This window comes from Bombina bombina, chromosome 6 (genome assembly GCF_027579735.1).
Source record: "Bombina bombina isolate aBomBom1 chromosome 6, aBomBom1.pri, whole genome shotgun sequence".
Taxonomy (NCBI): Eukaryota; Metazoa; Chordata; class Amphibia; order Anura; family Bombinatoridae; genus Bombina; species Bombina bombina.
In genome coordinates this window covers 1,121,644,829-1,121,671,508 of record NC_069504.1, presented here as the reverse complement: position 1 = coordinate 1,121,671,508, position 26,680 = coordinate 1,121,644,829, and the positions used below count along the sequence as shown (strand labels likewise).

Genomic DNA, 26,680 nt, shown 5'->3' with positions numbered 1-26,680 from the left:
CATATTTTGTTATGTGAAGAACATTGGAATGTGAAATATTCATATTTTCATGTCGGGTTAGTGCACGAGTAGGGTGTTCACATGTCTGAGTTATAAATTAATTTGTTTTTGAGCATTAGCGACATCATGAAACTGTTACATGATTTAGTGATAAACTGTAAATATGTGTACGTACAAAACATTTTTTTTCTTGGATGAATCCTTTGTTGCAGCAAAAACAAACAAACATTTCCTTCATAAGGTGGTGAGAGTCTATGAGCCATTAGGTCTAGGAGTCAACTCCTGGCCACCAGGAGGAGGCAAAGACTGCTAAAGCTCTAAGAGCACTCAATCCCTCCAACCTCTCTGGTATTCTAGTCTTTTCTTTGCTTGCAGAGGAGAAAGGTGAAGAATTGAGGTGCTCCAGATTCTTTTTGAGAAGGGTCCTCAGACCCATTTAAGGCCCATTTTCTTCTCAGAGAGTTGCTACTGAGAGACAAAGGGGAGATTGGAGTATGGGGCAGTGACAGAATCACTCCCAGTGAAGGAGTTAGTCACAAGCCTGCCATAGGTTTCGGGGGGCCCGGTCCCTCAGCCTCCTACTGTTGGGTTGTCGTTATACTCCTTACATAAATCCTCTGTGGGGATGTACACAGCACTGTATAAGCTCTCTACAGGAAGCAGTCTTTTCTGCAGCCACTATGCGCGGTAGATTGGGTGCTGCTGAGGTAAGTGTGCCATTTTGTGCACTCACATAGCCCACAGGCCATTAGTAGTTACACCAATTTTGAGGAACATTATAGCCAGAGGACATAAATATGTAACAGACTAATTCCACCTTTATTACTTAGTAATTATGGAAACTTTATTATGTGTTAATAGCTGCTTTTTCATATTTAGCTAATTAACTTGGGACTTTCATCTCAATGCAACCGTATACTCTCTTTTATATACACAGTAAAGGGGAGTGGTAATGTGAGGGGGAGTCTGTTTATTTTATGTTTTTGTGAACTGAATTAGCACAGCTGGGCTATTTCCCTTTCTTTTTAGTAACTGGGCTATTTCCCTTTCTTTTTAGTAACTGGGCTATTTCCCTTTCTTTTTAGTAACTGGGCTATTTCCCTTTCTTTTTAGTAACTTTGCTATTTCCCTTTCTTTTTAGTAACTGGGCTATTTCCCTTTCTTTTTTGAAATTCCTCAACTGCGCTTTTGTTGCTGAGTACAAGGGCCATTTTACAAATGTCTTATTACTCAAGGGTCAGATATTTTTATTAAGTATTATGCTGGGCTACATATTTATACAGTAGAGTATTATAAGGTTTACTTGAGGCGAGATCGTTTTTTCCAAAGCGCATTATTGCTAGTTTTTCTAGATCAGATTTCTCTTCTTGGATTTTCAAGAATGAGGCTTATAGTGAATACATTTGCAAGGCAGCAACATACTTTCTCTAAAGTCTACCACTTCGATGTCTTTGGTAGGAAAGTCCTTCAGGTAGCAGTGTCTGGTAAATAGGTGCCTGCCTTAAAATATTTTGTCCTGCCCAATTACTTGTGTACTCCACAGCTGGGTATTAGTTCCCAGGTGTAATGGCTCATTGACTCTCACCACCTTATTGCTTGTGCAATTTTAAATTCCGACAGCGTATGCTGTCGGCATTCAGCGATGTTTGGTGGACATGATACGCTACAGAGTATCATGTCCACCAAACATTGATAAATCGGCCCCTATATGTCTTTCTAAGGGGATTGCATTAATAAAGGGACATTAAACACCTTGAGATGGTAATATAAAATGATAAATTGTATATAGATAAAAAAATCTCTGCAATATACTTTAATTATTTACTTTGTCCCCCTTTTCCTGTAATTCCATCCTGAAATTGTGAGCTTTTCAGTTCCTGATAGAAATGGAAGCGCAGAACACAGTATTAGCTGTGTACGTGTTAATTAATGCTTATTGTCTGCATTTGTACCTATGAGCCAAGAACAATGGCACAAAGTACCTTCAGCCAATCAGCATTAACAGATATACAACCAGTACTGCTGGATTAGATTTAGTTTACATTTAAATAGCATTTTATTTTCAGCAGTGACAGATGCTCTTTCCTATGATAGAAATGGTTTGAGCACATAAGGATGACAATTTACACATTTTAGTCAGCATCAGACAGAAATTCTGCTATGTTTTCAGCTCACATAACTGTTAAGGTATCACTTCCAAGGAAGATTTTAGTTTGTTAATATTTTTTTGGGGAAAAAAGTTGCAGCTGACTGCTCTGCCCTCAAATTTGGTGCAGATTTTATTTTCTAAAATATGACAGATACAATATAGCCTATTAGAGTCTCAATGGCTTGAGCCATCTATACTATAATTGTGTTTGTAATGTCCGTCGCCGTCGACAGTTGCGCAAGCATCCTCAATGGAATCTTGGCAGCGGGAGGCAGCCAACAGAATGTTGGCTGCGCGTGCAGCCAAAAGAATTCAGGATTCCGAAAATGGTCCTGGCATTTTCGGAATTCACCAGGATGCAGCGAAGGCAAATGGAGCATTACAAAAAAAAAAAAAAAAACACAGCCCGCACGAAGTATAACAAAAAAAAACCCTAACCTCCCACACAAAGTATTAACACCTAAACCGCAAACCCACACATCGCAAAATAATAAAGTAATTAACCCCTAATCCGCAAATAACCTAACATATTAATCCCTTAACCGTCAACCACCCACATCGCAATACACCTAATTACCCTATTAACCCCTAAGCCGCAAAATCCCCACATGGCAATAAAGCTAATTACCCTATTAACCCCTAAGCTGCAAAACCCCCACATCGTAAATAAACCTAATTACCCTATTAACCCCTTAAACCGCCAAAACCCACAACACAAATAACTAATTACATTTCTAAGCCCTTTAACCTAACACCCCCTAACCTAACACCCCCTAAATTAAACCCAATTACCTAAATTAAAAAATACTAAAGTTACTAACTATTAAAATAAACATAGGATGAGAGCTACTGAAATCCTATTGGCTAATTTGAACTGCCAATAGGATTTCAGTAGCTCTCATCCAATTGGCTGATTTGAATTTGAAGAATCAAATCAGCCAATAGGAAATCAAGGGACACCATCTTTAATCGCGTACCTTGAAGAAGAGGTCGCCGCTTGGAAGACTTCGGTGCCTGGAATAGGACCTTCTCCGCCGGACTTCAGGAACTGTATCAAATCTTTAATCGCGTACCTTGAATTCAATATTCACTGTACGGCGGCATTTGGAAGAAAAGGATCCTCTACGCTCCATGGCTCTGCGGTCTTCAGTTCCGCCATTCCCGTTCTTCAGTTCCGCGGTCGCCGGTCTTCAGTTCCGCTGTCCTGGATGAAGAAAGAAGATGTCCCCACTTGGAAGAAGATGTCGGCCGCTTGGAAGAAGAATTTAACGCCTAGAAGAGGACCTTCTCCGCCGGACTTCAGCAACCGTGAGTACCAACCTTGGGGTTTTTTTTTTGTTTTTTTTGTTTTTTTTTTAAGATTATGGATGGGCAGCAAAAGAGCTGAATGCCCTTTTAAGGGCAATGTCCATACAAATGCCCTTTTCAGGGCAATGGATAGTTTATGTTTTTTAGTGTTAGGTTTTTTTTATTTTGGGGGGTTTGGTAGGTGGTGGGTTTTACTGTTAGAAGGGACTTTGTTTATTTTTAATGTAAAAGAGCTGTTTAACTTAGGGTAATGCCCTACAAAAAGCCCTTTTAATGGCTATTGGTAGTTTAGCATTAGATTAGGGGGTGTTTTTATTTTGGGGGGATTTTTTATTTTCATAGGGATTAGGTTGAATTTTTTATTTTTGGATGGTTTTTTTTTCTGTAGTGCTATTTTTTTTTATTTATTTTTTTTGTATTTAAAACACATAGACTGCCCTCTGGGCAGACTTACCAACTAGTTATACATAAAGTTCATTCAGCCATTCATTGCCAACTGGGAAGACCTAATCAGATCTCCCGATCGAAAAAGACAATACTAAGCCACTACTACAATGATGACAAATACGTATTTGTCGTAAAAAACATGTGTAATCGATCTCAGCCACGCGGTGATGTACTCATTGTTATTGACACTAAAACCACTGCATTGATTGATTTAGGATCTGCTATTAATTTAGTGGATGAACAAACATTTCACTTGTTAGAACAGATAATGGTACCCCATTTAACAGCACTCAGTTTAATAATGTGCTTCATATCAACTTCTTTGATCTAAACATAGGCACATCCCTCCTTTAGGGCCACAACATAATGCAGAAGTTGAAAGATTCATGCGTTTTATGGTGACATTTCTAAGGGCAACTACAGCGCAAGGTAGTCCATGAAAACAGAAGTTATACTCTTCTGAGAGCCTACTGGCAGTGGCATATCCAACAACAAAAATGTTCAAAGCACATAATCCACAAGTCCGACGTTAATATAATAAAAGTCCAAAGTTTATTTTATCCATAAAAGCATAAAGCATAAAAGATATACAGCATATTTCCCCGTAGTAACATGGAAAAACATGGAATAAAGACTGGGCTCCTATGCAGACATGTTTTGTGTGATCACGCACTTGTTCACTGCTGTTATGGATGAAATAAACTTTGGACTTTTATTATATTAATGGCGGACTTATGTGCTTTGAACTTTTTTGTTGTAGCATTCACTCTTTGGCGTGTGGACGATAACGCCGGTTTGAGCACAGACACTGAGCATCTGATGTCATCCCCACTCTCCTGTGTGCCGTTCATGAGACTGACTTGTAAAGGGTAAGACAGAGCGCACCACTCTTTTTGTTTGTTATATATAATACTGGCAGATCGCCTACAGAGCAATCCAAATTCTAGATATAAGTGATTCACTCACAGAGACGCTCAATAAGGACTTGATACAAAAGATGCTAAAGCCAAGATGAAAGCTTATGCAGATAAATACTATCAAACTAAACCTGCTCTTTTTGCTGTTGGATATAGAGTCCTGTATTTGCAACATAGACAACACAAGTTAGATAAAAAAAAATTATACAATGTGGTCCCATATATAGTTAAAAGAATTAAAGCATCAATGATCACTGCAGTAACAAATAGACGTACAATTATTAGGAATTCTTATTACTTGAAGAAACTATACAAGGAACAGGACAATGCATTATCTGATGCAGAGAGTGGTGACTCAGATATACCCAAATGATTCCAAGAACACTATAACCTGGGTAATAACACTGAGAGCAGTAAGAGAGAAGGAAACATAGCACATGGTCAGTTCTCAGATAATAATAGAAAATACCCCCTCAGAGAAAACAGAAGACCTCCTGAGTACCTTAAATAATTCATTTTAATTGATAATAATATTCCAGTGTTTTCATATAGTGTATTATAATGTCATCATAGAACTCCTTTTCTTGCTATATATTTGGCCTTATTTCTAAATATTATGCATAGTATATATATATATATATATATATATATATATATATATATATATATAGTTATATTTATGTTTAGTTTAAATGTTATGTTTCTATCTAAAGTAAGGGGGGGGGATATGGTGTTTTGCTGTTATGTTATAATATGAAGTGTTTTCTTTCTATGTGTATTTGAAATATCAGCCTGGGGAAGTCTCCCTAAGGGTGACGGGGGAAACCATAAGTGGACTCATTGCCCCATGTGCTTAGAGGAGTATGGCTGCACCTCACTGACAATGCCCAAACCGTTTGGGGTAGCCATATTCTTTGTTCAGAGGAGGATTGACTAGTATCAGGCTGATAAACTTCAGGAAGGTACTCTCTGTGAAAAACACAATTGGGTTAAAAGAGGCTACTACCAGGTGGTGACTCGCTATAGAACAAGCTACCGAGCTGTTGTTATTTCGTGGTAGAGCAATCCTCTTGTGTTTTCTTCCTAGTTTGTGCTCTGACTTATAAATATTTATAATTGTTGCCAGGAGGCAGGGGCGGGAACATTGTTGTCAGAGTGGTGATCTTATAGTATAGTAAAGTGGCATCTTTCCAAGACTCAACGATTCAAATCCACTAACCCATCATATCCCACCTTGAATACTGCAACTTAATCACAGAGGTAAAAATATATTAATTTAAAGGGACAGTCTACTCCAGAAATGTTATTGTTTAAAAAGATAGATAATCCCTTTATTACCCATTCCCTAGTCAAAATTAAAGGGGTACTAAACCCACATTTTTTCTTTCATGATTCAGATAGAGCAGCAATTTTAAACAACTTTCTAATTTACTCCTATTATCAATTTTCCTTTGTTCTCTTGGTATCTTTATTTGACTGTAAACTTAGGAGCCGGACCATTTTTGGTTCAGCACCTGGGTAGCTCTTGCTGATTGGTGGCTTAATGTAGCCACCAATCAGCAAGAGCTACCCAGGGTGCTGAAACAAAAATGGGCTGGCTCCAAAGCTTACATTTCTACTTTCAAATAAAGATACCAAGAGAATGAAGGACAATCTATAATAGGAGTAAATTAGAAAGTTGCTTAAAATTGCTGCTGTATCTGAATCATGAAAGAAAAAATGTGGATTTTGTATCCCTTTAATTTTAAATAGACTGTCCCTTTAACAGTATTGGTTATGCAAAACTGGGTAATGAGTAATAAAGGGATTATCTATCTTTTTAAACAATAACAATTCTGGAGTAGACTGTCCCTTTAATCCTCTCTTCATACAACTGAAATCCATCATGAATGCCTCTGCCATATTTTGCACATACCACTACAACAATTTACTGTTAATTTCTCATTTGTTTTTTCTTCTTAATCTTGACACAAACACAAACTTCTCCCTATTGACACAAACTTCTCCCTATTGACACAAACACAAACTTCTCCCTATTGACACAAACACAAACTTCTCCCTATTGACACAAACACAAACTTCTCCCTATTGACACAAACTTCTCCCTATTGACACAAACACAAACGTCTCCCTATTGACACAAACACATACTTCTCCCTATTGACACAAACTTCTCCCTATTGACACAAACACAAACTTCTCCCTATTGACACAAACACAAACGTCTCCCTATTGACACAAACACAAACTTCTCCCTATTGACACAAACACAAACTTCTCCCTATTGACACAAACACAAACTTCTCCCTATTGACACAAACACAAACTTCTCCCTATTGACACAAACACAAACTTCTCCCTATTGACACAAACTTCTCCCTATTGACACAAACACAAACGTCTCCCTATTGACACAAACACATACTTCTCCCTATTGACACAAACACAAACTTCTCCCTATTGACACAAACACAAACTTCTCCCTATTGACACAAACTTCTCCCTATTGACACAAACACAAACGTCTCCCTATTGACACAAACACATACTTCTCCCTATTGACACAAACACAAACTTCTCCCTATTGACACAAACACAAACTTCTCCCTATTGACACAAACACAAACTTCTCCCTATTGACACAAACACAAACTTCTCCCTATTGACACAAACACAAACTTCTCCCTATTGACACAAACACAAACGTCTCCCTATTGACACAAACACAAACTTCTCCCTATTGACACAAACACAAACTTCTCCCTATTGACACAAACACAAACTTCTCCCTATTGACACAAACACAAACGTCTCCCTATTGACACAAATACAAACTTCTCCCTATTGACACAAACTTCTCCCTATTGACACAAACACAAACGTCTCCCTATTGACACAAACACAAACGTCTCCCTATTGACACAAACACAAACGTCTCCCTATTGACACAAACACAAACGTCTCCCTATTGACACAAACACATACTTCTCCCTATTTCACACCGCAGGCAGCCATATTGTTTGGAATTGTTATTCAAACACCAAAGGACCACACAAACGCTACAACAGTTCTCTGCTTGCTGTTAAGTACCCTTGTAGGCAGATAGAGACAGCTCTATTCATTGTGTGATCCAGTTCTCAAGGATTTAATAAAACAGCTTTTCATAAAGAAGTAAAAAAAAAAATATTTTTTTAAAAAATATGTCTGGTGTTTTATATATTTCAGATTAAACACTACAATGTTTTCGAACAAAATTGCACATGGAAAGAAATCTTTTTCAGCAATACAATTTTGTTTGTAGTTTCCATTTTTTTCCCTTTTTTTAAAAAATTTTTTGAACAACTTCCTGAATCTTCCAATTCATCTGTGAATTAAAAAAGCCAAATTCAACTACATTTTTTAGTTCTGTCCCATTTGGCTACTATGTGACTAAGCATGAGATACTGTATATAACATAAACTGACACTGAATATCAATTGTATCCTACAACAAACATCTGCAACTAGCAAGAAATTATACTTTTATTAATTCACGAGTCTCATACTCTGCTAAATGACAGTTCTCACACAAGTAAACACCGGTGACATATGAAGTATATTCATTTGTATATGTACCCAATGTTACCTCAGTGTTTGCATAAATATATAAATATGTAAATATTATACAGCAATAAAACCATGTGCCCTCACTACTGGAAATAGCTGTAAATGAAACAATTTATATTTAATTATATTTATTTTTTAATGTGCATTTTATTATTTCACTGTTACAAGAATTTAACTAACCAGTTAACCCCTGCTAATGGGTTAGACACATAATTAAAGTCAGCTCCAGAATAGCAGTGCATTACTGGGAGCTAGCTGTATAAGTCTGCTGAGCCAATGGCAAGAGGCATAGGTGTTTAGCCAACCAATTAGCTGCTAGCTACCAGTAGAGCATTGCTGCTTCTGAGTCTACCAACCTAAGTATGTTTTTCAACAAAGAATACAAAGAGAAAAAGTAACTGTTTTAAATAGGAGTAAATTGAATAGTCTTTTACAATTGCATGCTTTGACTCATGAAGGTTTAAAGGGACAGTCTAGTCAAAATTTAACTTTTATTCTTAACTTATTATTCAGATAGGACTTGTAATTTTAATCAGCTTTCCAATTTACTTTTATCATCAAATTTGCTTTGTTCTCTTGGTATTCTTAGTTGAAACTAAGCCTAGGTAGGCTCAGATGTTAATTTCTAAGTCCTTGAGGGCTGCCTCTTATCACATGCTTTTGTATTTGCTGTTCACAACAAGAGACTGCTAGTTCATGTGGGCCTTATAGATAACACTGTGTTCAGGCACAGGGGGTTATTTAAAAGTTAGCACAATACTATACTAAATGCCAGTCAATAGATAATAAACAGTCACAGTCATGTGATCAGGGGGCTGTCAGAAGATGCTTAGATACAAGGTAATCACAGAGGTAAAAAGTATATTAAAGGGACATAATACTCATATGCTAAATCACTTGAAACTGATGCAGTATAACTGTAAAAAGCTGACAGGAAAATATCACCTGAGCATCTCTATGTAAAAAAGGAAGATATTTTACCTCACAATCTCCTCAGCTCAGCAGAGTAAGTTCTGTGTAAAAAGTTATACTCAACTGCTCCCAGCTGCAGGTAAAAATAAAAAAAAATTAAGAAATGAACAGCAGCCAATCAGCATCAGCAGTGCTGAGGTCATGAACTCTTACTGTGATCTCATGAGATTTGACTTAACTCTCATGGGATTTCATAGTAAGCTTCCTTTACCTGATTGGTGAAATAATATGAGAGTTCACGAGGCTCGTCCTTTCAGCTGTCCCAGGACAGACACACTAAAATGCTGCTTAGAAATCCTTTACAATGGGAGGTGGCTACTGAGGAACATTTGAGGTAAAATATATTTCTTTTTTACATAGAGATGTTCAGGTGATATTTTCTAGTCAGCTTTTTACAGCTATGCTGCATCACTTTCAAGTGTTTAAACATTTGGGTATTATGGCCCTTTAATGTAACTGTGTTGGTTGTGCAAAACTGGTGAGTGGGTAATAAAGGGATTATGTATATTATAAAACAATAACAATTCTATTGTAGACTGTCAGTTTAATTTTGATTTTCATATCTCTTTAAAGTGACAATACAGACATTGCATTTATATGTATGCATCAGAAATGAATCACTGCGTACAAAATACATTTTATAAAACATTGCAGACCGCTGCTCCTTAACTCGTCCACCACCTCCGAAGTGGCGGACTGAAATCATCCTGATTCGATACGATTGGATGATTTACACCCCCTGCTAGCGTCCGATTGGCCGTGAATTTGCAGGGGCAGCACTGCACAAGCAGTTCCCCAGAAATGCTTGTGCAATGATAAATGCCAACAGCGTATGTTGTCGGCATTTATCGATGTCGGGCGGATCATTCGCTACAACGGATCATGTCCGCCCGACAGTTGATAAATCTACCCCTATGTCTTATATCTTGAGGCTTTGATCAATAAGGGCCTGAATCCTGCACTGATTTAGCTGGAGTATGTCAGAGAGCTCTGAATTTCACAGAATGTGCTTCAGCTTTCTCTGGGGCAGTGAAAAAATACAATTCTCAGATTAAATGCCAGAAACGGGAAGTGCGTTGCATAGTAAAACGTTATGGGAGTTTATATTTAAATTAAAGGGACATTAAACCCTACATTTTTCTTTTATGAATCAGGTAGAACATGCAATGTTAAACAACTTTCAAATTTACTAATAGTATCAAATGTTCTTCGTTCTCTTGGTATCTTTTGTTGAAAAGCAGGGACGTAAGCTCAGGAACATGCATGTTTCTTGAGCACTATATGGCAACAGTTTTGCAAGGATGTTATCCATTTACAAGAGCACTAGATAGCAGCATTATTTCCAGCCATATAGTGCTCCAGACATCTATCTAGGTATCTCTTCAACAAAGGATGCTATGTTAACAAAGTAAATTTGATAATAAAAGTAAACTGGAAACTTATTTAAAATTGTGGGCTCTATCCGAATCCCAGAAGAAATCTTTTTGGATTTCATACCCCTTTAAGTAGATAATTCAGTATGTAGAAGAGGATACACACTAAAATAATCATATAAATACATAAATAAATATACGCAACATATTCCCCTGCTAAACTTTGTTTTTACAATAATATAAAGAAAATGGACATTATTCAGGAGAATGAATTCTTCAAAATTAAACATCAAATTAAACTTGGTTGTTTTTTGTTATTCCAGTACTTTTGTAATACCACAAGTATTAGTTCTGTCATCCAAATTCTGAATATGATATAAATGGAAAATAATATTTCAATAAAAGCTATAAAAAACAAGCTTTTGTTGGGGGGGGGGGTGTCTTGGTGGTATCCACACATTTTTACAGAAGCAAATTCAATTCAACAGCCAATAGGATTTTAGCGGCTCTACTTCTATTGGCTGATTGGAACCTTTCAGCCAATAGGAATGCAAGGGATGCCATCTTGGATGACGTCACTTGCATTCAAGATCCAGTTTACGGCGGAGACCATATTGAAGAGGAGCTCCTCTTCGGATATCTTCAAGAGGGACCTGCTCCGCGCCGGAAGTCTTCAGGATGGACCCGCTCAGCGCCGGATGTCTTTAGGATGGACCAGCTCCGCACCGGATGGTTGAAGATAGAAGAGGCAGCATGGATGAAGACTTTGCAGGCTGGATGAAGATGGAAGAGGCCGCCCGGATGAAGACATCTTGCCGGCTGGATGGATCCTTCAAGCGGAACTTCAAAAACTGTAAGTGGATCGTCGGAGGTTAGTGTTAGGTTTATTTAAGGTTTTTTTGGGTGGGTTTTATTTTTAGAGTAGGGTCTGGGCAGTAAAATAGCTAAATGCCCTTTTAAGGGCAATGCCCATACAAATGCCCTTTTCAGGGCTATGGGGAGCTTAGGTTTTTTAGATAGGGTTTTTATTTGGGGGTTTGGTTGTGTGGGTGGTGGGTTTTTACTGTTGGGGGGTTGTTTGTATTTTTCTTTACAGGTAAAAGAGCTGATTTCTTTGGGACAATGCCCCGCAAATGGCCCTTTTAAGGGCCATTGATAGTTTATTGTAGGCTAGGTTTTTTTTTATTTTGATAGGGCTATTAGATTAGGTGTAATTCGTTTTTATTTTTGATACTGTTTTTTTTTTGTAATTTAGTATTTTTTTTTCTCAAATAAATTTGTATTAAGGTTTTCATCAGGTACAATAATATGTACATCAAAGTAGGAATGACAGTTTGCCGATTGTTCCCATGCAAAGTTATCTGAACAATAAAAAGAGTAGAGCAGCAAACATGTTATAGTACAGTATAAAGGTAGCACCTCTTTTTGTAACAAATGTAATTTCCCCCAATAACAGGTGGGGTCACTCGTGGACCCTGTAAAATTGTAAGTGCTATAGAGGAGGAATTCTTTCCTGTGCATAAGTAATATGGCAAGATATGTAGGTATGTTGCAATGGGTTCAAAAACTGCAATAAAGCTGGTAATAATAAATGTTAGACAATCTTGCCAAGCTATAAAGGGGAAATATGGTCAATCTCATTGCACTGCAAGATGTACATATGGAAAGAGTAGTTATGGTGCGGTATAGGCGAAATAAACCGCAAAGTTAACCCTCCTAATTTAGTCATTTTTAATTGTAGATTTAAATAATTTGAGTAGGGTTAGGTTTTTTTTAATATGTAATATAGTTAATTTAATTGGTAGTTTAATGTAATTTTAGTATAATAGTTAGGGTAGGTTAATTAATAGTTTAATATAGTTTAATTTAATTCTACAGGTAAGTTTTAATTTAATATAAGATAGGGATGTTGTAATTTTAATGTAAAGTTAGCGGGTTGTTAGGTTTAGGGGTTAATATCTTAATTTAGTTTATGGCGATGTGAGGGGCTGGCGTTTTAGGGGTTAATAGGTTTAGTTAGTGGTAGTGATGTGGGAGGCCAGGGGTTTAGGGGTTAATACTTTTATTTAGTTGCGGTGGGGTCCAGGAGCCGTGGGATAGGGGTTAATACTTTTTTAGTTGCAGTGGGGTCCGGGAGCGGCGGAATAGGGGTTAATAACTTTAGTTGCGGTGGGGTCCGGGAGCAGCGGAATAGGGGTTAATAGCTTAATTTAATTTATGGCGATGTGGGGGGCTGACGGTTTAGGGGTTAATAGGTTTAGTTAGTGGTAATTATATGGGAAGCCAGGGGTATGGGGGTTAATAAGTTTATTTAGTGCCGGCGGTGTCGGGGAGCAGCAGAATAGAGGTTAATACATTTTATTTAGGTTTGCGGCGATGTAGGGGCGGCAGATTAGGGGTGTTTATACTTGGGGCTTATGTTAGGGTGTTAGGTGTAAACGTAACTGGTTTTCTACCATCAATTGGATATCTGGCAGCATCGAACATAAGCTTTCACTGCTTTCAGACTCCCATTGATTCCTATGGCATCCGCGGCCTCCAGGGTGGCAGATTGAAAACCAAGTACGCAGGGCCGGAATAGCCACAAGCATGCCTGTTAACTATTTGATAACTTTGAAAAAGTGTCAAATACTGCTGAATGTGTATTCGGAACATCTGTAATGACGTAAGCATCGATCTGTGTCGGATTGAGACCGGCGGATCGTATGTTACATCACAGATTTCAACTTTTGCCGGTCTGTAGGCTTTGATAACTAGGTCGGATCAAGCTCGTCACAATTACGCTGTGGAATTCCAGCGTATTTGCGGTTGACGGCTTGATAGATATCCCCCCATGTCAGCACATTAAAGGAACATTAGAGGAGAAATTGTAGAGCTTTTTGTTTCAGCATCAGCTTTTTAAAAGTTTGTAATATATTTATTTAAAAAGACTCCTTATATGTTATTTTTTTTCCTAAAATGAATAACTTTTGCCCGTTCCTGCACTGTAGAAAATAATGTGCTGGGTTTACTCAAAAAAATTGAGGCAACTATTTGCATCAGCTTTTTAAGTAATGTCAACTAAACTTATTTTTGTTTAACTCATTAGACTTTACAAGTTCTAAAATTCGTAATTTTAAGTAAAACCAAATAAATTTTTTCAATTTACAGAACATAGTTTTAGACTACACTAAGGGGTCTACTTATGACGCAGCGGACGCTGTTTCCGACCCACTCCGCTTCAGTTCCGCCTGAAGCGGAAGTTAAGAAGCAGTGGTCCTAAGACTGCTGCTCCTTAACTCGTCCGTCACCTCTGAGGTGACGGACAGCAATCAGCCCGATCGAATACGATCGGGTTGATTGACACCCCCTGCTAGTGGCCGCAAATCTGCAGGGGGCGGTATTGCACCAGCAGTTCACATTTATCGATGTGCAGTGGACATGATTCGCTATAGCGGATCATGTCTTTCCGCATCATGAGAAATTTACCCCTAATTATCTTGGCTGGAACTATAATTGTAACATTAATAGGGGTGAATGGTCTCTGCCAGCTAAGGATACTGTCTGTATAAAATACAGTATGGTTCTCAGACCAGCTCTATAGCATTTGCTAGAACTGTTCACTGGACTTCCCTGTAAGAACCAGACAAGATCTCATAAAAGGACTACTAACACTTGATTTTTGTTTCAAATGGGACTAGCCTCTAAGAACCGTACACTTAGCTTGGGGTGACTCACTCTACATAAAACAAAAACACAAAATATGTATACAGGAACCAATACCAGCACAAAATATTACTCTGAGGAAAAGAAAGGGGAGTCTGGGGAACATCTGCCACATACACCAACTCCAAATATTCTGTTCCATCAAGTTATGTGAAATATATGCAAAATACAGGCCACGCACCTGTTATTAATGCAGCTCCACAGAATCAGTATTTTTAAGTAATAGTATTTAGGAAATGCACACGGCTTTGTCTAGATTACTCAATATAATATGCTCGATTTAAAATCGTAAAAAGTGTTTTCACAACTGATTCATATTAAGTAAGGTACTCAAAATATTAAAGTAAATTAACTAACAATTCATTTGTTGAAAATTATACAATTTTTGCGTTAAAATTACAACCCAACAGAATCATTTTTATCAGGGTTTTGCCATTTTTAAGGCACGTCACTTCCAGTTCACGCAGGATATGCCAAAGGAGCCCGCCTTGGAATAAAATTAACATATACAACATGTTATTTTAAACATATACATATATCTTATAATATATACATTAATCTTTATAAAAGGGATGATATTGGTGTGAGGATCATATAACAAGGAATGTGTATTCAGAGATTTCGGCTGCCTCAGAATGTGGAAGAAGACGGACACTCTAGGCATTTGGTTCTTTTTGAAGCCAGATTTCTTCTTGTGAAAGTGGAAGACACTAAGATCTGTATTTGCACACATCTGAGCCCTAGCTTCCATTGAAGTGGTACATTTTGGAAACTGGTGATAAAAATATTTATCTTCATTAAAATCTATGTGGTATTTTTATTTTAATATCAGTTTCCAAACATCACCACCTAAATGGAAACGAGGCCTCAGATGTGTACAAATCCTTAGTGTGTTGGACTTTCACAAGAAGAAATCTGGTTTTGAAAAGAGTCTCAAGCGTCTACCTTCTTCCACTTCTGGAGGCATCTGAAATCTCCACATGCACATGCCTGCATATAACTCTGATCTTAATTTCAATATAAAGTCCTTCAGTCTCTGAATTATTGAGTTGGTCACAGCAGCTGGCTAAGATGACTCAATGCTTCATAAATAACAAGATCCAGGGATTTTACTACTGTCTACATATACTTGTATACATAAATATGCAGCAGGTCCCTGTATACAGCAAGAAATTAGTTTTTTTCTCTGCACACTAGTAGCTGTTTTCCCTGATTTGTAAACTATAGTGATATTTTTCCTATCTGTCTGTCTGTCTGTCTGTCTGTCTATCTATCTATCTATCTATCTATCTATCTATCTATCTATCTATCTGTCTGTCTGTCTGTCTGTCTGTCTGTCTGTCTGTCTGTCTGTCTGTCTATCTATCTATCTATCTATCTATCTATCTATCTATCTGTCTGTCTATCTATAGCTATTTATCTGTTTGTCTAGAGAAAGATATTAATTTAAAGGGACAGTCTACTCAAGTTATTTAAAATATAAATAAATAATCCCTTTATTACCCATTCCCCAGTTTTGCACAGAAAAAAATATTATATTAACACACTTTTTACCTCTGTGATTACTTTGTATCTAAGCATCTTCTGACGGCCCCCTGATCACATGACTTTATCTATTGACTTGCATTTAAGCCAATTAGTGCTGTGTTATTAGAATCAACGGGCATCAGCACAATGTTATCTATATGGCTCACATGAACTAGCTTCCCCTGTTGTGAAAAGCAAATACAAAAGCATGTGATCATGGGGCTGTCTTTAGGGACTCAGAAACAGACAGAAATTTAGAGTTTTAAAATGTATAAAGTATGTTAATATAACCATGTTTTTGCTGCAAAGCTGTGGAATGGGTAGTAAAGGCATTATCTATCTTTTTAAACAATAACAATTTTTGTGTTGACTGTCCCTTTAAATAAATATTTTAAAATTATTTCAAGGGACATTAAACACTAAATAAAATTTGCATTTAATTATGTACTCAAAGCTAAGGTTATCATGAGATTAATATGCAGAAGTATTTTTTCAAATTAAATTAGTTGTTTTAATGTTGAAGAAATATGTACCATGTTTTAGTTTCTATAAAATAATGGGCCGTGCCATGTTGAAAACAAGGTTTGCCAATACAATTTCTTCTGATGAGGATAACTATGGACAGAGATAAAAGAGTCACTAAAGTACACAACAAGTGTGCGGAATATATCAAAGCAGGCTAAAGCCCTGTAAGATAGTTACATTATTGTCTCACTTATAACTGTTACTAACTGTCCTCAGTAGGAGATATGGGATATGAAGAATAGTCTTTTTAATCTAGAGTACCTAAATTACAACATGGCAGTGCCCATCACTTTACAGAAAACAGAGGAATTGTAAAGCCTACAATTTTCATAGTTAAATTACAGGAAAAGGGGACAAAATACAAAATGAAAGTATATTGTAATTGTTTTTGTATTACACATAATGAAATATTTTATATTAAAATCTCAAAGTCTTTACTGACCTTTTACCATTTGTAAACATTTCATAATTTGTTTTTTTAAATCTAGTTAAAGTACATTAGAGCCCTCCGTCAAGCTTAAAAACACGTCACTATACCACGTAGGGACAGAGAGTACAAGGCCTGCTTGGGGTCATAGGTCATACAACAACAAGATCTATTCTGACATGGTAACAGCACAAAACTAACAGTTGCGTTTGTGTATTAGTTGCCCTACCCCCTGACCCCAGGCCTCCTGGTGAACATTCAGCATGCAAGGGGTTAATGCAGGAGTCCATGCAATGCTTACTATAATCCCAGCCCAGTGTGGGGTGTCTCTGACTAGAAGTGAGGAGCAACTTGCTGCCATAAGGAAGGCCAGAACCGTAATACAGACACCAAGGATCAGCTGGAGGAGGGCCACCAGAAGGGGGAAGCGGCAGCCACAGCACTTGTGGGTATCATCCTGCTGGCCTGATTTGGCTTCTTTCTTGCCCCCCTTCTTCTTGCTGCCGTCCTGGGTCCCCTGCCCATCTCCGGGCCCTTTGGCTCCCTGATTCTGGGGGCTGGGGACTGGGAGCTGCCCTGGTTTATCTTCCATTCCCATTTGGATGCTGTGTGTGATTCTCCTGCAGGCTGCCTGCTAGCTGGAGCTGAGTGGGTATTCTGGTATTTGGGAATCACAAGGCTGAACTAATATGGAAAACATTTGGAGCTGAATGTTAAAGCCTTTAAATGCCACTTATAGCCCTGCGTGGCGGGGAGGGGGCTTCTAGGGAAGAGCGGAGGGCCGATCTGCAGGACTCAGAGGGTGGGAATGTTCTGCATACAGAGCTAAGCAGCAGCTCCTGTCTGCTAAACATGACTGGCAGGTCGGAAATATTTCTGCAGGCCCGACACAGCGTTCCCTGGCAGCTCTCAGCACCCAAAGGCCTTAAAGCAGCCAGCAAATCCTCACACAGAAAATGAGTTCATGCAGAAAAGCCACTTGCTGAGACACAGCTCAGATCCCCCTCCCAGAAACACAAATAAATCTTTACAGGGAGAAGAACAATCTCCCAAGTTTGTCTTTAATATTAATCCAATAAAAAGGTACCACTATATATTCTTCATTTTGGATCACATGCTAAAAACATACATACATGCGTTTAAATATATCTAGCTCATAGAACCAAGGGAGTTAATCCCAGCTACATCTCATTGCTACACTAAAGGGTTAAAGTTGTTCTGTAGCTTTAATTGCCAGTGTGCAGCCTTCACAAGTTAAATAAAATGACTGCAAGTTAAATCCTTTTGGAGTGATCTGCTCATTCCTCTCTCACGGGGTGTATGACGCTGGTAAGTGGGCGGATTGTGGTAACAGGATTTCACTGTTCCTCTGTGTCACCTCGTCTTGCTGCTTCGCAGTTTAAACATATTTCAAGCAAATATAGATACAGTTAGTGCCATTAAAGGAATATCACAAAGTAAACTGGAAAAGCTCAGAGAGCTGAAACAAGCTCTGACTGCAATATTTACAGCTATTTTAGAGACTGTATTTGTATATACATTTATTTAAATGAATTGTATCCATGGACAGCGCTGCGGAATATGTTGGCGCTTAATAAATAAAGTATAATAATAATAATAATAATATACAATACTGGTAAAAAGCACTAGGAAACAAAATGATATGATTATTAAATGAACCCTTTAGCTGCCAAGCAGGGTGGTAGGGCATCACTATACATTGGGCTAGATTCATCGATGCTTGTCAGGCTGTCGCTAGAGAAAGCTTATTGAAGAGCTGGCTAGCACTAAATTTGTCTCTGTGATCTCGCAGATGTCATAAAGGGTTTGTTCCAGGGTTTTCTCGAGGCGCATCAGGGATTTTTTTACCTAAATTGATGCAGCATGTGTGATTGAAAAAGATGTGATTGCACATGTGAAGTCGTAAACTTGTCTCTTTTTATTTTATTTTTCTTTAACTTTTTTTCATGTTTTCTTTTGTGCATTTTTCTTTTATAGACAGTTTGTTTTATTTTAAAATGTTTTTATTTGTTCGCTTTTATGCCGCAGGCTTCATCTTACTTATATAGGCCCCGATTACAAGTGGAGTGCTAGCGATAACACGGGGCGCAATATGAAAGTCGCTGAACCCCACTAAAATTAGCAAGCAGATTGATATTACAAGTCCATGGTGAAACAGATTTACCAGAGAAGGTTTAGTGCAGCCGACATCCCTTTAGCGTGCCCTATACCTTTAATGGAGATCGCGACTGTGTTAAACTTAATTCATATTAAAGGTTAAAAGTTATGACTTGCGCTCGAGCACTAGAAGAATAAGTGAGACCTGAGATCTGAAGTAAAGTTTCACAAAACACATGTAAAACATATTAAAATAAAGTATTACACTCATTTATAAACATTTGCAATAAAAAAACGTTTTATGATTTTTTTTTTAAAAAAGGGTTAAAAGAAATATGGTATATGTCAAGGTTTTGAATGGGAAGTGCTCAAAAGTATATATATATATATATATATATATTATCGGTTATTTGTAGAGCGCCAACAGATTCCGCAGCGCTATAAACAAAGGCAGAGTACAACAAAACAATTATAGGAATCAAACGGGTAGAGGGCCCTGCCAAGAGTCACACTGTTGTAGTCAGCTCTTAAGAAGGTGATCAACAAACAGTGTGACTCTTAGGCTTACATGCTAAGAGGGTTCAGGGGATAGCAATGGAGGAGATGAAACGGTATAAAGAAAGGTTAGTGTAGGTTGTATGCGTCCCTGAACAGTAGAGTTTATAGGGAGAGCTTGAAGCTTTCAAAACTAGGGGAGAGTCTTGTGGAGCGAGGCAGAGAGTTCCACAAGATGGGAGCCAATCTGGAGAAGTCCTATAAGTGGGAGTGTGAGGAGGTAACAAGAGAGGAGGAGAGTAGGAGGTCATGAGCAGAGCGAAGGGGGTGGGAGGGAGACAGTATCTGGAGAAAAGGAGGCCAAATTATCAAATGTCTGTCGGACCTCTCCGTATTCAGCATTGCACCAGCAGCTCACAAGAGCTGCTGGTGCAACACCGCCCTCTGCAGACTTGCGGCCAATGGGCCGCCAGCAGGAAGGTGTCAATCAACCCAATCATACTCGATCGGGTGGAATTGTGGCGATTCCTGTCCGTCTGCTCAGAGCAGGCGGACAGGTTATGGAGCAGTGGTCTTTAGCCCGCTGCTTCATAACTGCTGTTTCTGGCCAGTCTGAAGACTCGCCAGAAACACGGCCCTCCATTTGGAGCTTGAGAAATGGGCTCAAGGTCTGAGATATAGGGGGGAGCAGTGCAGTTGAGGGCTTTGTATGTCAGAGTGAGAATGTTGTGTTTAATCCTAGAGGCAAGAGGAAGCCAGTGAAGGGATTGGCAGAGAGGCGCAGCAGATGAAGAGCAACGTGTAAGGAAGATGAGCCTGGCAGAGGCATTCATTATGGATTTAAAGGAGCTAGGCGGCAGCTGGGGAGGACAGAGTTTCAGTAATCGAGGCGGGAAAGGATGAGAGAGTGGATTAAAATCTTTAAACAAAAGAAAAAAACAGTTACCGGTATCAGCGCTTAATTCCTGGTAGTTGGTCAGAAAAAACTTGTGGATGGTGAGGGGTAAATGATAAGGCATGAAAAGCCGGTTTTACTGTTCTTAGTTGATGGTGAATATCCACAGACTGGCTGGTGTGGACAGATCAGCTGATAATCCCGGAACCTCTGCTGTTCAGATCCGGGTGTGCTGCTGCCCGTAGTGGAAGGTGTGTGCTCTCAGGTGACACCCAATCAGGAACAGGAACTATTTTAATCCAGGAACTAAGACAGAATAGAAGACAGGCACAGCCCAATTCAAGTGCAGGATAATTTATTAGGACATAAGTGCAAGTACACAATACATACTCACAAACGTTTAGAAGATAAACGTTTGTGAGTATGTATTGTGTACTTGCACTTATGTCCTAATAAATTATCCTGCACTTGAATTGGGCTGCACCTGTCTTCCATTCTGTCTTAGTTCCTGGATTAAAATCTTAGTTGTGTCTTGTGTAAGGAAATGTCTCATTTTAGAGATGTTTTTAAGGTGGAAGCGGCAAGATTTAGCCAAGGACTGAATGTGAGGAGTGAAAGAAAGATCTGAGTCAAATGTGACCCCAAGACATCAGGCATGCGGGGTAGGGGTAATGATGGCGTTCTCAATAGTTATAGAGAGATATATACTGTATATGTCTAAATATTTGTATGTATACATGTGTATGTATGTGTTTATATGTGTAAATATATATGTGCACACATACATACGTATACATAAACAAATATATAGACATATACATATATAAATAAATATATATATATATATATATATATATTCAGTATATGCAGGCCTTAATATTACAAGGATATAATACATTTACTAGGACTATTGATTGGTGGCTGCCAGTGTTTCCTCTAAGGCCAGTTTTGTGTGCGGCCCAGCAGTGAAACAGTTAATTAGGTAACCACACCCTACAATTAGTAAACACTGCACAACATAGACTGCATAGTATGGTTCCCTGGTTGCCACCTCAGCCATGTTTTGCTGGACATTTATGAGTTATACATGTGGCAGGGTGGGCAGGAAGGAACATTTTCGCCTAGATTACGAGTTTTGCACTAACAGGGGTGCGTTGCTAACTTGCAGTTTATTCTCACCGCCCACTTACCTGCAGCGCTGGTATTACGGGTTTTTATCAACCCGGCGTTAACAGGCAAGAAGTGAGCGTAGAGCAAAATTGTGCTCCACACTGCACTCCAATACCAGCGCTGTGAGCTGGTTATAAGTGCTCATGCACGATTTCACCATAGACATCAATGAGGAGAGCCGGCTGAGAAAAAGTCTTAACACCTGCAAAAAAGCACCGTAAAACTCAGTAACGCAGCCCCATTGATTCCTATGGGGAAACACATTTTATGTTTACACCTAACACCCTAACATGAACCCCGAGTCTAAACACCCCAAATCTTACACTTATTAACCCAAAATCTGCCGCCCCCGACATCGCCGACACCTGCATTATACATATTAACCCTTAATCTGCCGCTCCGGACACAGCCGCCACCTACATTATACTTATGAACCCCTAATCTGCTGCCCCCGACATCACAGACACCTACATTATACTTATTAACCTCTAATTTGCCGCTCCGGACATCGCCGCCACCTACACTATACTTATTAACCCCTAATCTGCTGCCCGCAAAATCGCCGCCACTATTCTAAATTTATTAACCCCTAAACCTAAGTCTAACCCTAACCCTAACACCCCCTAACTTAAATATAATTTAAATAAATCTAAATAAAATTCCTATCATTACCTAAATTATTCCTATTTAAAACTAAATACTTACCTATAAAATAAACCCTAAACTAGCTACAATATAACTAATAGTTACATTGTATCTAGCTTAGGGTTTATTTTTATTTTACAGGCAAGTTTGTATTTATTTTAACTAGGTAGAATAGTTATTAAATAGTTATTAACTATTTACTAACTACCTAGCAAAAATAAATACAAATTTACCTGTAAAATAAAACCTAACCTAAGTTACACTAACACCTAACACTACACTACAATTAAATAAATTACATAAATTAAATACAATTAAATAAATCAAATGCAATTAGCTAAATTACAAAAACAAACAAACACTAAATTACAGAAAATAAAAATCAAATTACAAGATCTTTAAACGAATTACACCTAATCTAATAGCCCTATCAAAATTAAAAAAGCCCACCCAAAATAAAAAAACTCTAGCCTAACCTAAACTACCAATAGCCCTTAAAAGGGCCTTTTGCTGGGCATTGCCCCCAAGAAATCAGCTCTTTTACCTGTAAAAAAAATACACACAACCCCCCAACAGTAAAATCCACCATCCACACAACCAACCCCCCAAATAAAAGCCTAACTAAAAAAACCTAAGCTCCTCATTGCCCTGAAAAGGGAATTTGGATGGGCATTGCCCTTAAAAGGGCATTTAGCTCTTTTGCTGCCCAAAGCCCTAACCTAAAAATAAAACCCTAGAATAGAGCTGGGGTCTACTGAAGCGCCAATTGGTACCTTATCGCCCAAGGGTGGTGATCCCTAGCTGCCACTGTGATAAAAGGAAAATGTATGGGAAAAACCTAGGCGCCAATCCTAACGGAGGCTAAGGTATTAAGACTGCGTGATACAGTGAATGTGAGAATGAGGTATTTAATTAATAAAATCAGCACATATTAAATACATACATAAAAAGAAAACATGGATCCATGCAATAAGGGTAGTTAAAACAACAACCACAATGAAAATTCAATAAGAATACACAATAAAAAATGCACAATAAAACTTGATGTACAATGCACACTTGATAAGCAAAAAATGCAAATGAATTAAGGGTTTAAACCAATAAAAAAAAATATAAAAATCCAATGGAAATCCAGGGAGTAAAAATAAATCAGGTGAGGTCCAGCAATCCGTGGAAAAGTGATCAAAAAAGTCAAAGGTTAGGATTGGCGCCTACGTTTTTCCCATACATTTACTAAAAATAAAACCCACCCAATACATCCTTAAAATAAATAACACTAACCCCCGATTCACTTACCGGGAGAAGTCTTCATCCAAGCGGCAAGATGTCCTCAACTAAGTCGGCAGAAGTGGTCCTCCAGACGGACAGAAGTGGTCCTCCAGACGGGCAGAAGTCTTCATCCAGACGGCATCTCCTATCTTCATCCTTCCGACGCGGAGCGGGTCCATCTTCAATAAATCGGGCACGGAGCATCCTCTTCCAACGACGACTACCCGACGAATAAAGTAGACTTGTGCGCAGCGAAAAAATTAGTTTTGGTTTGTTTCGGATCAATTCGGATGTTTTCGAATTTCATTTCGGATCGATTCGAATTCGGATACATTCGAATGCATTCGTTTTGGATTCGTTCAGATTTAATCGTATTCGAATAAATTAGATGTATTCGGTTCGGATTCGATTCATAAATTCGGAAGTTCGGTATGTGTTAGGTGGGATGTGCTGTGTATTAGACTAGTATTATGTACTGTAATATTAGGTGTAACCCATAGCAGAGTGATATAACCTAATATACAGTACACTACTAGTGTAATTGTGATTAGTCCATGGCCATCCGAATGTTACGAATAAATCCGAACTAATTTGGATTTATTCGTTAGATTCGGTGCTAAGGTAATTCGGAAATTCGAATCGATCCGAATCTCCGAATTTGACAAATTCGTCCGAATTTAAATTCGGAACGAAACGAAACGCACATGTCTAGAATAAAGGTACCTTTAAGTGACGTCATCCAAGATGGTGTCACTTAGATGCCGATTGGCTGATAGAATTCTATCAGCCAATCGGAATTAAGGTTGAAAAAATCCAATCAGCCAATAGGATTGAGGGAAATCCTTTTCAAGGAAATGAGGAGCTTAGGTTTTTTTAGTTAGGCTTTTATTTGGGGGGTTGGTTGTGTGGGTGGTGGGTTTTACTGTTGGGGGGATGTTTGTATTTCTTTTTCAGGTAAAAGAGCTGATTTCTTGGGGGCAATGCCCCGCAAAAGACCATTTTAAGGGCTATTGATAGTTTAGTTTAGGCTAGGGTTTTTTTTTTATTTTGGGGGGCTTTTATATTTTGATAGGGCTCTTAGATTAGGTGTAATTAATTTAAAGATCTTGTAATTTGTTTTTTATTTTCTGTAATTTAGTGTTTTGTTTTTTTTGTAATTTAGCTAATTGTATTTAATTTAGGTAAGTTATTTAATTGTAGTGTAGTGTTAGATGTTAGTGTAACTTAGGTTAGGTTTTATTTTACGGGTTTGTATTTATTTTAACTAGGTAGCTAGTAAATCGTTAATAACTATTTAGTAACTATTCTACCTAGTTAAAATAAATACAAACTTGCCTGTAAAATAAAAATAAACCCTAAGCTAGCTACAATGTAACTATTAGTTATATTGTAGCTAGCTTAGGGTTTATTTTATAGGTAAGTATTTAGTTTTAAATAGGAATTATTTATGTAATGATAGGAATTTTATTTAGATTTATTTAAATTATATTTGTTAGGGGGTGTTAGGGTTAGACTTAGGTTTAAAGGGTTAATAAATTTAGAATAGTGGCGGCGACGTTGGGGACGGCAGATTAGGGTTTAATAAGTATAATGTAGGTGGCGGCGATGTTGGGGGCAGCAGATTAGGGGTTAATAGGTATAATGTAGGTGGCGGCGATGTCCGGAGCGGCAGATTTGGGGTTAATAAGTATAATGTAGGTGGCAGCGATGTTAGGGGCGGCAGATTAGCGGTTAATTATATTTAACTAGTGTTTGCGAGGCGGGAGTGCGGCGGTTTAGGGGTTAATATGTTTATTATAGTGGCGGCGATGTCCGGAGCGGCAGATTAGGGGTTAATATTTTTATTTTAGTGTTTGCGATACGGGAGGGCCTCGGTTTCGGGGTTAATAGGTAGTTTATGGGTGTTAGTGTAGTTTTTAGCACTTTAGTTATGAGTTTTATGCTACGGCGTTGTAGTGTAAAACTCATAACTACTGACTTTAAAATACATTAGGAATCTTGGTGGTAGAGGGTGTACCGCTCACTTTTTGGCCTCCCAGGACAAACTCATAATAATGGCGCTATGCAAGTCCCATTGAAAAAAGACTATACGCAATTTGCGTAAGTTGGTTTGCGGTAAGGCCAAAAAAGTGTGCGGTGCCCCTAAACCTGCAAGACTCGTAATACCAGCGGGCGTAAAAAAGCAGCGTTAGGACCTGTTAACGCTGCTTTTTCATCTTACCGCAAAACTCGTAATCTAGCCGTTTGTGTGTTTATTGATAGCACTATTCATATTCCTCCCCACACTCCCTGCAGCATGTGTAACTCATAAGTGTCCTGAAAAACATGGCTGAGGTGGCAACCCTATATGGTTCTCCTATTAAAGGGACACTAACCCCAAATGTTTTCTTTCATGATTCCGATACAGCAGCAATTTTAAGCAACTTTCTAATTTTTCTTTGTTCTCTTGCTATCTTTATTTAAAAAGCAGGAATGTAAAGCTTAAGAGCCGGCCCATTTTTGGTTGAGAACCTGGGCTATGCTTGCTTATTGGTTTGCTAAATGTAGCCATCAATAAGCAAGCACTATCCAGGGTCCTGAACCTAAAATGGGCTGGCTCCTAAGCTTTAAATTCCTGCTTTTTAAATAAAGATAGCAAGAGAACGAAGAAAAATTGATAGTAGGAGTAAATTAGAAAGTTGCTTAAAATTGCTGCTCTATCTGTATCATGAAAGAAAAAAATTGGGTTTAGTGTCCCTTTAACTCTTTTACTGCTGGGCTACACAAAATCAAAGCCTTAGAGGGAGCACTGGTGGTTGCACATATGTGCCCATCATTAGTGTTCCGCTAGTTCCCAGCAGTGCATTGCTGCTCCTTCAAAAACAATACCAAGAGAATGAAACAAATTTAATAATATAAGTAAATTGGAAAGTGGTTTAACATGTGCTCTACCTAAATCATGAAAGAAAAGTTGTGTTCTTCATGTCTTTCTAAGGCTGGGACTAGTATAAGTTTTAGTGAAAATAATTGAGTAAGGTTTAGTGCTGGTTTTGGGGAAAAGGGCTAGGATAAGATTTAGGGATAGGCCAATGCTTAGGACTAGTACTGGAGATAGCTGTAGGACTACGGTTAGGGTTAGAGATAGAATTGGGGT

General features: G+C 38.2%; 1 protein-coding gene across 1 annotated transcript in view; it reads right to left on the bottom strand.

Moving 5' to 3' along the window:
• The window catches only part of SSPN (sarcospan), a 150,252-nt gene extending 132,467 nt beyond the window's left edge, over window positions 1-17,785 (bottom strand). The window contains exon 1 of the mRNA XM_053719090.1: window positions 17,257-17,785. Within this exon, the coding sequence (XP_053575065.1) occupies window positions 17,257-17,553 (297 nt within the window). The 5' untranslated portion in view covers window positions 17,554-17,785. The remainder of the gene's footprint in view (window positions 1-17,256) is intronic.
• Window positions 17,786-26,680: the final 8,895 nt, after the last annotated feature.